This window comes from Podarcis melisellensis (assembly GCF_964234715.1).
Source record: "Podarcis melisellensis genome assembly, chromosome: 13".
Lineage (NCBI taxonomy): Eukaryota > Metazoa > Chordata > Lepidosauria > Squamata > Lacertidae > Podarcis > Podarcis melisellensis.
The window spans coordinates 19,365,645-19,380,121 of record NC_138545.1 but is presented as its reverse complement, the minus strand read 5'-3'; the positions used below and the strand labels follow the sequence as shown (position 1 = coordinate 19,380,121).

General features: G+C 47.1%; 1 protein-coding gene across 2 annotated transcripts in view; it reads left to right on the top strand.

Annotated features, from left to right (window-relative positions):
* Positions 1-7,109, top strand: part of KCNJ14 (potassium inwardly rectifying channel subfamily J member 14) — a 31,238-nt gene extending 24,129 nt beyond the window's left edge. Inside the window, exons 1-3 of one of the 2 annotated variants that reach the window (XM_081885195.1) lie at positions 1,613-1,688; positions 3,539-4,389; positions 5,600-7,109. In XM_081885195.1, coding sequence (XP_081741321.1) covers positions 3,691-4,389; positions 5,600-6,151 — 1,251 coding nt within the window. In that variant the 5' untranslated portion in view covers positions 1,613-1,688; positions 3,539-3,690 and the 3' untranslated portion in view covers positions 6,152-7,109. Of the gene's footprint in view, positions 1-1,612; positions 1,689-3,538; positions 4,390-5,599 lie in introns of those variants that run through there. The other variant, XM_081885194.1, reaches the window with a different exon arrangement.
* The last annotated feature ends 7,368 nt before the right edge of the window (positions 7,110-14,477 follow it).

Below are 14,477 nucleotides of genomic sequence, written 5' to 3'. Positions count from 1 at the left end.
TGGCCCATTCAGCTGTGGAATGCTCTCGTTGAGGAGGTTTGCCTGGTGCCTTTTAACAGCAGGCAAATAAGATACTCTCCCAGGCATTTGGACAGTACTCATGGTCTGGTTTCGGATTGTTCTTTTTGGTGTTCATGCTTATGGGGCTGCAGTGGTCATTTTCTGTTTTCAGATCATTTTTGTGGATGAACACTTTTAGTATATTTGTTTTGTTTCAATGGATTATTTAATTGTATGTTTTGGATGCTTCTGCACCTGTCAATCGCTTCATGACCCCTTCTTGCAGCATGAAGCAATACATGAATTGAATTGGATCATACTCAATTGTTTTATTGTAAAAACAAAACAAAAAATTCCTTCCAGTAGCACCTTAAAGACCAACTAAGTTAGTTCTTGGTATGAGCTTTCGTGTGCATGCACACTTCTTCATGCACACGAAAGCTCATACCAAGAACTAACTTAGTTGGTCTTTAAGGCGCTACTGGAAGGGAAATTTTTTTTTTTGTTTTGACTATGGCAGACCAACACGGCTACCTATCTGTAACTGTTTTATTGTACAGTGTCTTGGGATTATTTTAACAAGATACAGATATTTTAAATAAATTGTGTGTGTGTGTGTCTACTCAGAAGAAAGTTCTACTACATTCAGTGAGACTTATTCCCAAGATATCAGGTATAGGATTGAAGCCCTAATGAATTAAACCTACGTAGGTTCACATGGGAATAAAATACTTCTGAAGGGGGGAAACACCATACTTTCCTTGTTTTTAAATGATGCATGTATGTTGCCTCTCTTGGGAGAGGCTTGCGGGTGGGGAAAGTGGAGAGATGCTTTTTCTAATATGGGGCTGGCCACCCAGTAAGTTGTTGTAGTCAAAAGTCGTATAGTTCAACCAGTTTGAGTAAATAACACAATATTAACTTGACTGCGGGGCAATAAAATCAAGAATAAATTATAATACTGCAGCCAAATTAAACACAAGCAAACACAAGCAAGATCATACATAGAGGTATATTCGTTTTGACAGCTTATGGCGAATGAGCTTACATATTCTCCTCTGTTTCTTTGCCGCTATGTCAAATCTTGTGCTTGAAAATGTAGCGTAATTTATCTCCGGCAGAAGGTTAAAACTTCTTGAATTAAGATACTGTAGGTCTACAATTTCCACTTTGTTGGGAGGTGTCTTTTGAATCCATCCATCAAAAGATTTTGCACTGATTAATCTAAACATTTCATAACCTAAACGTTGGATCTCTGGCAATGACTCACCTCAGAAGTGGAATAATGCGTGGATGACGACGCAGGTGCTTTGAAAAGGACCTGGGCTTTCCCTGCTCCCCTATCCATAAATCTTCTCTTTTTCTGACGGAAATAGTGTTGGCCTTCGCTTCTTCCTTCTGTATCCTTTCCCCCCCTTGCGGGTGCTGGATGTCGTCTTGCCTGGTTCCTTTGCCCCAGAGGGCTGGAGGTGCCTTTTGCAAGCCATCTTGGAAGAGGGCCTGAGGGGGACTCACTCTTGAGAAAGAGGCCCAGCCTCCTGGCGTGTCATGCCACACACCCTTTGCTTCCAGATAAATAGCCAAGATTTCCCCTTAGAGACCACGCTTTCTAGGCACACCAGGCAAAAGGCAAACCTTCCACAGGAGCCAGATCAAAGACCCTCCATTGGCTTGAGGGCTTTGTGCAGGTGAAGCAACATCCACGTGAAGGTGAGTGGAGTTTTCTAGGATGGCCAGGTGCAACAGAGAACAAGGCTTCTGTGCACCAGAGAGAATTGCAGGAGGCACCACGGTGCTGTGTGATCAGGGAAAGGTACTCCTGCCACAATACAGCTGCACAGCTGTCTGCCTTTGCATGGGACGAAGCGAGGAATCAGGACAGCTCTGGGAGGGATGGTCACATTAAAAGCTGCCTCAGTGTTACCTGCTGACTGGCAGTTGCTGTCCCAGGTTTCAGACAGGGGTCTTTCTTACCTAGAGATGCCAGTGACTGAACCTTGGGACCTTTCGCATGCAGAGTATGGGCTCTTCCACTGAACTGTCCCTGTGGAAATATAGAGCTTCAGGATAGCTTGGACCTCTGGGAGAAATGAAAGGTCTATTGGAGTAAATTGTGCTGTATGGCAGAAAGTAGGAGATGTTGACTTACCTGATAGTTGTGTATTCCCCCCCACATACACACACACCTCTGCACTTAAGAATTGTAGCAATTTATGCAGGGAAAACTCTTTGTGTCCCTGCATTTCAGAAAAAAAGCGTAAGTCCCTGAATTTTTGTCTGTCGTGTAACTGTTAAAGATGGAGTTGAAAGGGGGGGGGGATAAAAAATTGTCCAGTAGCACCTTAGAGACCAACTAAGTTTATTCAGGGTATAAGCTTTCGTGTGCATGCACACTTCTTCAGATACATTGAAACAGAAGTTAAAGATGGAGAAACCTTAACAGGAACAAAAGTTGGCAATCCCAGTTTCTCTGGGAAGGGAGATCAACCAAGCAAGATTGTGAGGAGTAGAGAAAAGGCATGAAACCATTCTTAAAATGTTATAAGCCAGAGTGCTACTGTTAAGATCGCCAGCTTTTCTTCTGATTAGTTTCTCAATTGGATTTTTGACTTTAAAAAAAAAATTACAAAAGATGTTGGGAAGAGTAGCAGTTAGGAATTACTGGCAAGCAAGCCTTCAAGTTCAACAGAACTCTTCAGCAGGTGGGTGTTAAGCAAAGAAACAAGAAAGCAAATCAGGAAGAGAGGTGTTGGGTGCGATAAAGCCTGAAAGTTAGTAATAGTCTTAAGATGGAGTGAAGGAGGTGCACAATTACTGCCAATAAGAATACACGTTTAAGAAAGATTAATTTTTTGGATCAAATTAAACTGTGGCTTAGTTTGAGCTAGGTCTCAGCTTGCAATCTCTTTTCAATGCCGCTGCTCAACTCTGAAACATGTAAAAAGTATAATGTGTATTGTTCTCAATGCCTAAGAACCATATCCCCACACACCCCAGATAACGGCTTCCGGATTTCCATATAAATCTCAATTCCAACCCCTCCTTTTTTAAAAAATAAATTGACAAGCAAAAATCATTTTGCAAAGATAAACAATAATAAAGCTTTGCAAATGTTGAGATGTTTCAACAACTTTCACAACCTAAGAACCTAGATGGAAGGAGAGCACCTTGCAAGACCTGAGCTGCTCTGTAACATAAAGTAAATATGCCTTTGAGAGGAATGTGGTGCACACCAGTTAAGATGGCTTTTAAACCCTCTTAAGGCACAAGATGCCCTGTTAGCAGAGTGGGTGGCCCACACATTCACAAGAACGGGCTCCATTGCATCTTGGTAGCGAAATGACATCACAAGGTAGGAAACAGGCCTAAAATGAAGTAGAAGCGAATCACAAATCCTTACTTTAAATTCCCTTTGGCTTCTTATCATCCTTTTTTTTGGGGGGGGGGGGAATCGGAGTTTAAAGTGAGTTAAGGAGATGTGCTAATGGATGTGAGTCAATGACAGTCTTTGCCAACTCTCTCCTCTTTCCGCTTTCAGGTTACTCAAAAGCGACAATTCTGCGCAGCGCCACACTGTCACCTGCTAACACCTCCCTGACACCAGCTTTTTTCTGCACAACACACAGGCTGGGCCACCAATCCCCCAAGCCCGGCCTAGCCTTGGCCGGGACAAAGGCCAATCCCTCCGATATGGGGGTGGCCAAAGCCATCCGTCGTTTCAGCGGGGGCGGCGGGGTGGGGGAGCTGCGGGAAGAGGAGTCAGTGGAATCCCCCACCAGCTGCCACAATGGCAGGCCCACCCCCGTCCGGCAGCGCAGCCGTTTCGTGAAGAAGAACGGTCACTGCAACGTGCAGTTTGTCAACATGAGCGAGAAGGGCCAGCGGTACCTGACAGACATCTTCACCACTTGTGTGGACATCCGCTGGCGCTGGATGTTCCTCATCTTCTGCCTCTCGTTTGTGCTCTCCTGGCTGGTCTTTGGCTTCACCTTCTGGCTCATTGCCGCCATGAATGGGGACCTTGCCCCCGAGCAGCCCCCCAACTCAAAGCCCTGCTTCTCCGAGGTCACCAGCTTCATGGCAGCCTTCCTCTTCTCCCTGGAGACCCAGACTTCCATCGGGTACGGCTTCCGCAGTGTGACGGAGGAGTGCCCATGCGCCGTCCTGGCTGTGGTGCTGCAGTGCATTCTGGGTTGCATCATTGACGCCTTCATCATTGGGGCCATCATGGTCAAGATCGCCAAACCCAAGAAGCGCAACGAGACCTTGGTCTTCAGCGAGACAGCCGTGGTGGCCATGCGCGATGGGAAGCTCTGCCTCATGTGGCGTGTGGCCAACTTGCGCAAGAGCCACCTGGTGGAGGCCCATGTTCGGGCACAGCTGCTGCAGGTAAGGACGGCGCTATCGGAGCAAGGCAGGAGTTGGGCGGCAGCAAGATGGTTTTTGGAAGTCCTTTGAATGATTCTTCTGGGATGATTAAACCAGAAGGTGGAAAATGGATGAGTAGATAAAAGGCAACAAAGCTGTATGAAGAACATTAGATAGAGAAGGACAGAGGTTTGTGGGAGGTAGGTGAACAGATGTGGAGAATATTCTTTGGACTATTGCTAGAAGGAGGATGTTGTAGCTGCTATTTATTATGAGAAGTACAGTGGTACCTTGGTACTCAAACAGCTTAGCTCACGAACAAACAGACTCCCAAACACCACAAACCCAGAAGCGAGTGCTCCAGTCTGCGAACGTTTTTCGGAAGCCGAATGTCCGACGCAGCTTCTGATTGAGTGCAGGAAGCTCCTGCAGCCAATTGGAAACCACGCCTTGGCTTTTGGACCGTTTCAGGAGTAGAACAGACTACTGTAATGGATTACGTTCGAGAACCAAGGTGCCACTGTATTTGTATAAGGCAGCAACTCCCAATTGGTAGCCACCCACCAAGGGGGTCCAGGGCACCATTCACATACCATAGAGATATCAAAATGTTCAAAAGTAGGGAGTCCATGGCCTGGCTTTTGAAAAACAAGTACTTAGCTCATTGGTATTATGGGATGGAAGGCAAGACAGATAAATAGATGAATGAGTCTGAGGTAAGAGAGGGGAAAGTGTGAAGGGACTGGAAGGAAAGATAGACACAAGGGTGGTGCTTCTCAAAGGGACAGGAGGCCAGTTGGCATATGCAAGCAGGCTGCTTATTTCCTCTACATCCTGTAGCAGAATCCTCTGTAGGAATTGTGTTTTAGAAAAGGGCGGTCTTCAGTGGCCAGCAGCCATTTCGGCAACTGCAGTGGCAGTTTTCCCAATCAACCCTGGAAATGGCTGCTGGTCATAGGAGCCAACTCCTAGGGGGCCAGGAGTCCTGAGCCCCTAATATTTGGGGGGGCAGGCCCTCCCAAAATTGATGGGCATTGCCATTCAAATGGTGTGTGCGCGCCGTATCATGTGATCAGTTATGTGGGGCGGTGCTTACCTGGAGGCCCCCCCCCTTAATTTTATTCCACTTGGCACCCCTGCTGCTGGGCACTGTGAGTCATACTGCAAATACACATTTATCAAGTCCTGTTCTGTACATAATGCCCTCCTTCCTTTGCCTTCTCTCCCGCAGCCTCGTGTGACCCCCGAAGGCGAGTACATCCCCCTGGACCACAACGATGTCAACGTGGGTTTCGACAGCGGCACCGACCGCATTTTCCTGGTGTCGCCTGTGACGATTGTGCACGAGATCGACTCCGAAAGCCCCCTCTACGAGTACGGCCCCGCAGACCTGGCCGAGGCGGACTTTGAGCTGGTGGTTATCCTGGAAGGCATGGTGGAAGCCACGGCAATGACCACTCAGTGCCGCAGCTCCTACCTGCCCGGCGAGCTGCGCTGGGGACACCGCTTTGAGCCTGTGCTCTTTGAACGGCGCGGCCACTATGAGGTTGACTACCAGCACTTCCACCGTACCTACGAGGTGCCCGGAACCCCAACGTGCAGCGCCAAAGAGCTGAGCCATCGCAAATACAGGGCGCCCCCTGCAGGAGCCACCGCTGCTCGCGCCTCCTTCTGCTACGAGAACGAGGTGGCGCTCAGCTGCTGCCGTGAGGAAGAGGAGGAGGAGGAAAGGCAGGGAAGCCGGAGGGTGAGCCTGGAGAACGAGGCAGCCGCCACCACGTGACGCCACCAGTGTCCTTAGACTGAGGAGGGCCGAGGGGAGGTGGGGAGAAAAGCAGCTGTTGTAGCACCAACACCGCCTCTTCACACAGCAAAAGGATAACACTTTCATGCTTCACCGTTCCTGACCCCCCCAAAAAGCACATCTAGCAAGGTCTGGGCTTTCTAGAACAGGCTGTTGTGTCTGTGTCTCTAACTGTTGGGAGAAAGAAAGGCCATTTTCTGCCATTTTAGCCCTTGGACAAACTGAGAGTTTCCCGTGATAGTTGGAACTGCAGAAGGAGGTTAAAGAGGTTATCGATGCTAAAAAGGGAAGGGGGCGGGAACCAAAGTTAAACACAGCTGGTAGACTTCACAGGAGAAGCAATACTCATGTCATGTTCATAAAATTATGGATGTGGCTGTGGGGAGCTCGCTAAAAGTGTTTATTGTACGGAGTTCCAAGGACTTATAAGGGGGGTACTCAACGTTGCTCAAATGAAGACCTGCCCCTTGTGGATTTGAGCCGTGGATGTCTAATCTATCAGGCTTTATGATATATAGAGGGAAGAAGGGTTCATGGAGCTCTGGAGGCGACTTTTCAGGGGATCTGCTGGAAGGCATCTGGCCTTGTAGGATCTATGCAAATGCAGGTGGGTGGCTTGTTTCAGAAATATGTGTTTCTTTTCAGATCTAATGGCCAGAAATCACACACCTACAGGGTGCAAAATTACACGTGGTCTTAGCATCCCTAAAATTGGTTTGCCAAGCCCAAATCAGTAGGTCCTATCTAAAATTCCAGCAGAAGTAATTGGAAGTTTTCATGTGTGTGCATTTAAAAAAGAAAGAGTAACTGGCAAGTATATTATGGGCTGGCAATATTTCAAATAAGTCTTTCTTTAGAAGGAGACAGTTAAGGCGCATAAAATGTAATCACACCACAAAAACAAGGGTTGTCATTAAAAAGAAAAACTGAAATTCAACCTCTAATGGTCCCATGTGTTGTTGTTTTAAGTCCTGTAGCAGAAACAAGGGAAAGAAATGGAAAGAAATGCCCCCTAAAACAAATAATGCAAGTATGGTCGCCGCCACCACCATCCCATTAAATATTTGGGGAAAGGCCAAAATATGGTCGTGAGCGTTATATCCCAAGTTTCTCTCTCTCTCTCTCTCTTTCTCTCTCTCTCACACACACACACGCTTGCTTTAAAGTCAAATGTATGGAATTTACCTTACTCAATAAATAAAAAAGGGACACAGGTAGCGCTGTGGGTTAAACCACAGAGCCTAGGACTTGCCGATCAGAAGGTCAGCGTTTCGAATCCCCGCGACAGGGTGAGATCCCATTGCTCGGTCCCTGCTCCTGCCAACCTAGCAGTTCGAAAGCACGTCAAGTGCAAGTAGATAAATAGGTACCACTCTGGCGGGAAGGTAAATGGCCTTTCCGTGCGCTGCTCTGGTTCGCCAGAAGCGGCTTAGTCATGCTGGCCACATGACCCAGAAGCTGTATGCCGGCTCCCTCGGCCAATAAAGCGAGATGAGTGCCGCAACCCCAGAGTCGGCCACGACTGGACCTAATGATCAGGGGTCCCTTTACCTTTTATAAATAAAAAAGAAGGCAGGAAAGGAAGAAACACCGGTGGAGATGGGGAGCCACGATTGCTGCACCCTGACCATACCACCACACTCCATGCTAGCGATAGCTATGACTGAAGGCGAAGCTGCCTTTTATCAGGCCATACTATTTGCCTAGTAATGTCTACTCCGACAGGCAGCAGTTCTCCAGGATCATAGGGGAGAAGCCTTCCCGATACAGGACCTTTTGTATACAATGCATGTGCTCTCCCACTGACCTATGACCCCTTCCTGAAGTGCTGCCCCCTTCCCATTGATATGCTTTCATTCATTCCAATGAAGCACAAGAGAACCTGACTGAGGACTGTGGCCCAGGGTTCAGATCTGTCTGTCTCCCACTTTGCTGGCCACTTCTTGAAGGGGGGGAATAATCCCAGCACCAGATAAAAGATCCCTATCTTAACCTCTGCTTCGAACCCGGAGCAGGAGACATCTCAGAGCCGTACAAGTGATCCCACTATAAACAGCTGCTGTCCAAGCCGGTTGGGTGACAGCAGCGTAGGCTGAAGGTCAGATCGGTGAGAGCTCAGATTGGATTCGCAGCTGGGAGCTCAGATTAATATGACACAGTTCCATCGCTAATCCTGACTGCTTTGCGCCAGCACTGGTGGAGGGGGGGCACATTGGGGTCTGTTCCCTCTGCGCGCCTGCCACTTTCTGCTCCTCTGCCCTGTCCCATCACCCCGTGCCTCTTAGGTGCTGGCACCCACTCTTCACACTGGCACAGCAGAGGTGATGGGATGTCAGGAACTCCTCGCCGGTCACCGTGGAGCAGGTGACAAGATCAAGTGGAAAGGCATTCTCCTTGAGCCAAAAATAACCTCTCATGAGTCCCTAATCTCCAAGCCTAGGGCATCTATCAGACTGGGATGTGAAAGTCGCCAGAGGTTGGGACAGAGGTCAACCACAAGCTCTTATCTTAGGACAGCCAATGGGTGACCTGAAATCTATGTGGGGCTACTCCTATATTACCAACGCCCTTCGCTCTCCCTTATCATCATAACAACCTTGTGAGGCGGGTTAAACTCCGTAAGCTTCGTGACTGAATGTGGGGATATGAAAATGGGTCTCCTGGGTCCTAGTCTGAACTAATTCTAGTATATGAAGTTTTCAGACTCTTATTTCAACCCCACACATGCCCAATAATATTTCAAGGGAGGCCTTTATAACTTTGCTTCAAAAACAGGGAACCTGAGTGAAGAGCAACGAACCCATTTCAGCAGGTGAATCACTGAATCTGAACACAAGTCTTCCTTCTGCTACTTTTGTTTTCTTGACATGGCTCCAGCGCCTTTAAGAGCTGCCAAATGGGCAGAAATTCAACAGTTAAAGCATTCCCCAGAATGGAGATGCTGGGGAGGGAGAGGTGTGACAAGGGAATATTCTAGTCCCTCTGCCCCTAGCTGGGAAAAGGAGATGCTTCAACCATATCTTGCTCAAGCTGCTGCCACCCTCCCCAATCCTGCTCTGCGGCCAATGCACACTTTACATCCACATTAGGCCAGTTTGGCTCCAACAGTCAAGAAAGCAGTTTCTTATATGTGCTGTACAGCAAAGTGAGGGGCAGATGGAGCTCCTCAACCTGGGAAGAAAGCCCATCTAGGAGAAGTCCTAACCGCCACCGCCTTGAGGAATATCTGCAGGAAAAGAAAAGCCTAAGGCAGGGATCAGTAAACTTTTTCAGCCGTGGGCCGGTCCACCGTCCCTCAGACCATGTGGTGGGCCAGACTATATATTTGGGGAGGAAATGAATGAATTCCTATGCCCCACAAATAGCCCAGAGATGCTTTTCAAATAAACATACCCATTCTACTCATGTAAAAACACCAGGCAGGCCCCACAAATAGCCCAGAGATGCATTTTAAATAAAAGCACACATTCTACCATGCAAAAACACCAGGCAGGCCCCACAAATAACCCAGAGATGCATTCTAAATAAAAGGACACATTCTACTCATGTAAAAACACGCTGATTCCCGGACCATCCGTGGGCCGGATTGAAAAGGCGATTGGGCTGGATCCGGCCCGCGGCCTTACCCCCAGGCCTAAGGAGTAAAACCAACACAAACTCAGAGTCCTTATGACAGTAGGATGGTGCTTGTTGTACGCCTCCTTTCGGCAACTCCTGCAACCAAGCTGGCACCAAATGTGTTGCTCTGCTTTCCTTTGAACCACAACAGCGAGGCCGGGGAGGGGGGCGTCTTGTCATCTGTGCAGCCCAGGACCTCCATACACACCACCCAACCTTGCGCTGCAGGGAAGGCACTTGGGTGCTGCTAACACAGCGGTTTTGACTTCACCCCTGGAGGTCACATGTGTGAAAACAAACATAGGTGCAAAGGCAGCTCAACTTTTGAATAGATGGGATACATAACTGGGCAGAGGGTTGCCAGGTCTCCTGACGCTCATCAGAATCGAGAAGAAGGGGTGGAGCCTAGGAGAAAAGGGGTGGAGCCTTGAGGCACCTGGGGTACCTAGCCACCAGGCAAAATGTCTGCGTTGTGGAAAGGGGAGATGGCAGAGAAAAGGGCAAAACCTCTCAAGCCAAGCAGAAAATAATTTCTCCCCTGTGTTCAGGACCTTCACCCTAAAAAAAGCACTGGAACAACAGGTCATACCCTGAGACCTAGTAACTTTAGCTATAGAGAGGCTTGTGAGTAGTTAGTTTTTCAGCATCCCTGATCCTCCATCAACTCCAATAGCTTTGGTGATGCCAAGCGCCTTTATTCTCCTCCCCAGACTAAGCACATTGGTGTTGTGTCGCATTAATGGGCAGCTGAACCACCTCTGTCTTGCAAAGGAGGAGTCGCAAGGTGGAGAACGGCTCAGGCCCTCTATCCAAGGCACTTCCAAAACCTAAACTCAGTCCTGGGTGTCCCAGGGTGGCAAAGCTTAAGAGGCCCCCTCTTTAATTCTCTCATTCCAACTCAGCCTGAAGGTTAAAAGTACTTGTGGAAGGATTGAGCAAGAGAAGGATCAGAAATACAGATGCTCAAGAAAAAGCACAGCAAACTGTATCCTCACCCTAAATAATTGCTTTTGGAGGATATGTAAATACATGTGGGGCAAAGAAGAAAATTAAGGCCCGGGGGGAAGGGTGTGGATTTGCTCCATCTCCACCCTGTGTTAGCACTAAATCCATTGCTGGTAAACTTGCTTGGCCTCCATCCAACTAATCAGCATCCACAGAGCAACTTATTAGAGACAGATGGCTCACAAATGACTCTTTGCCCTGACCTGCCAGCTGCCCCATGACACTTGAGCCTCAGCCTCAAAGAGTCAGGACTCACAGGATATCTCAGTCAGTCAGTTCCCCTTCAGATCTGTCAGCACCCCCATGAGAGTAACCCACAGCAGCCTGTTGATCACCTGCATTTATTCCCCATCCCTCTGTTTGGAGAAGTGTAGGGTTTAATATAGATTATCTTAGCACCCCCTCTGGTGTCCACAGCTGGAATAGCAAGATCTGCAAAACAGCAAGATCATATGTATGGGTCTAAACCACAGAGCCTCTTGGGCTTGCTGATCAGAAGGTCGGCGGTTCGAATCCCCATGATGGGGTGATCTCCTGTTGTTCAGTCCCAGCTCCTGCCAACCTAACAGTTTGAAAGCACATCAAAGTGCAAGTAGATAAATAGGTATCGCTCCAGCAGGAAGGTAAACGGCGTTTCTGTGTGCTGCTCTGGTTCGCCAGAAGCAGCTTAGTCATGCTGGCCACATAACCTGGAAGCTGTATGCAGCTCCCTCAGCCAGTAAAGCAAGATGAGCGCCGCAGCCCCAAAGTCGTCCACGACTGGACCTAACGGTCAGGGGTTCCTTTACCTTTATATATGTATGTGGTACTGTATGGTGTGAGTGGGTGCTTTTATAAAGATACTTCTTGTGTTTCCTGAATCTGAAATTCATTAACTGAATTCTGGTTAAAGTCTACTTGGTCTGCTAAGACATGGAGGACAACTAATAGCACTCCTCCAGGTGATAGTAATCAAGCTGGGATATACCGTAAGTGCTCAGACTGAGCCTCTTGGGCTTGCCGATCAGAAGGTCGGCGGTTCAAATCCCCGCGACAGGGTGAGCTCCCATTGCTCAGTCCCTGCTGCTGCCAACCTAGCAGTTCAAAAGCACGTCAAAGTGCAAGTAGATAAATAGGTACCGCTCCGGCAGGAAGGTAAACGGCATTTCCGTGCACTGCTCTGGTTCGCCAGAAGTGGCTTAGTCATGCTGGCCACATGACCTGGAAGCTGTTTGCGGACAAACGCTGTCTCCCTTAGCCAGTAAAGCGAGATGAGTGTTCGCAACTGGACTTAACAGTCGGGGTCCCTTTACCTTTATGTTAATATAAAAACCTTCAAAGTAGCCCTGTAGCACATCAGCAGCCCATGCAGATATTTTAGCAGAGACACCACATGCTGTCAGCTGTCAGCTCCCATCAGCAGTCCAGCTGCTGCAGTTTGCACTGGCTAAACTTTCAGATCAGGCCTAAGGGCAGTCATACATAGAGCACATTGCAGAAATCCAGACTGAAGGACAACAATGCATGGACTACATTATTAGGGATACATACCCCTATTTTCTGGACGCTGTCTGCCCTGATAAATCATGGTCCCTGCATTGTTCCTACTTTTGCCCTTTGAGGATACCTTGTTAAAACATTGTTAATTGGAGTTGCTAGATCTGCCCATTCTTCAGGTTTCTGCATGTGCATGGACACCATATTGGGTACAGAGAGTGTCATTTCCCACACAAGGAAATCACATTTTGAACCACTGATAACAGATTTTAGGGCAACTGTGTGTGTTTCTCCAATATATGTTTAACCAAAGCAGCAAACACCAAATAAGTCTGCACTCTTACGCTCACTTACTTAGGAGTAAGTCCCACTGAACTTAAGGGAATTTACTTCTGAACCTGCATGAGATTTCATTTATTATTTTCAAACAGGATAGAACAGGACTATTGGAGAACAAATCTATACACTTGGCAGAGCAAAGTGTTCAACAAGGGGAAGGGCCATTGCTCAGTGGTAGGGTACCTGCTTGCATGCAGAAAGTCCCATCTTTAATCCTCAGCATCTCCAAGTAGGATTAGGAATGTCTTCTGTTTGAAACTCTGGAGTGTCTCAGTCAATCAGTTTAGATAATGCTTAGCTAGGTGGACCAATGATCTGACTTAGTAAAAGGCAGCTTCCTATGTTCCTATGCGGAGTAATAGGAGTGTTGAGGCAGGACTCAGAGATCCTTGGTATGAAAATAGGGGTGACAACTGTGTGTATATTTTTAAACTTTCACATATTAGTAATGTAAATGTGCAAATTTAGAATCATGCTGTGTATATATATATATCTCACTCTCCACCACCACCCCCATTAAGTTTTGAGAGCAAGGAAGAAGGGAGCTGGAATATGAAGAAAGACAACTCTACCACACTTGCCTACAATGCTAACAATATTTTTGAAGGTATTCACAAATCTGGGAGAGATCGTATCAGAAATACATTTGTCCACGGTAAGCAGGGATACTTAGTTGGGGGAGTGCATGCCCTCATACAAAAATGAACATGAAAAACTATTAGAGTTATGAGATCGTAATTATGGTGCTAGTGGTGAAATCATTTTCTAAATTATTATTTGGGAGAGAACGTTGCTTCCACAAATATATGCAAACAAATTTCTCCCTCAGTGCCCAGCTTTATCAGATATTATAAGATTATATCTAGAGAGAGTAATTTTCTTGTAAGAGGTGATGGAAAATTTGGCTTTAACTGTAAATCTTATGAGGACTGGCACCTATTAAATCAGTGACATTTTAATATACAGTGAACATGTTGTAACTGAAAGCCAGATTAATGCCATCTTGAACCAGGCAGACACCATTTTGATTTTTGCTGTTGCCATCATGCAAGTTTTAAGAGAGGAACCAAGAAAGAGCAGAGAAGTGTGTAAATGAAAGATATAGACATGTGCAAGGGCTTGACCTTTAGATGTATAAACAGGAAAATGCCTAGATAGCTCTAGTGTGGAAACACCTGTATTTGCAGATAGCGTGAGCTGTTACACCATACCAATGGGTGCTTTGCACGTCTAGTGTGTATTGCTATATAAACTATGTGTGAACGAAGACTGAGGTTCTAGCCTCTGATAGTTTTCTTGATTGTTTGCTGTAACCTTTTCTACACTTGTAAGAAATAAAACTTTGCTTCTTGGAGAATTTTCAGGTGTCACTTGTCATTGCTGGTGAGTAAAAGGGACTTGGCTGTACAATGGGCCTCAAGAGGAGTTTTCCCACATCACCAGCAACTGAGGATATTGACTTCGTGCCCATGATGCAGTGGGCTGTGTGGTCCACAAAAGCTCATGCCTAAATATGCGTGTTAGTCTTTAAGGTACAGCACGACTTTTTGTATTTTTAATATTCATAAAGAGGCCTGCTTTACCCAACTGCATTACTAGGTAAGGCTGCTGGGGTCTATAGCAACCGCCTAGGCCCCTCTTAGCAACAGCGTGTTCCCTTTCTAGTCCGCTCCGTTGGCCATGCGTCAGGCAGAGCCTTCTCTCACTCTCTTATTGGCTTCTTTGCACATCACTCGCCATGACTGACAATAAAGCAACGAGGGCGGGACACCAAGGGTCTCTTTTGGAGTGCATAGACTTGTGTCGTATAGACTCTCAAACGGATATCGGATTTCCGGGTTTAAAACTGGAATAATATTCTTCCTAC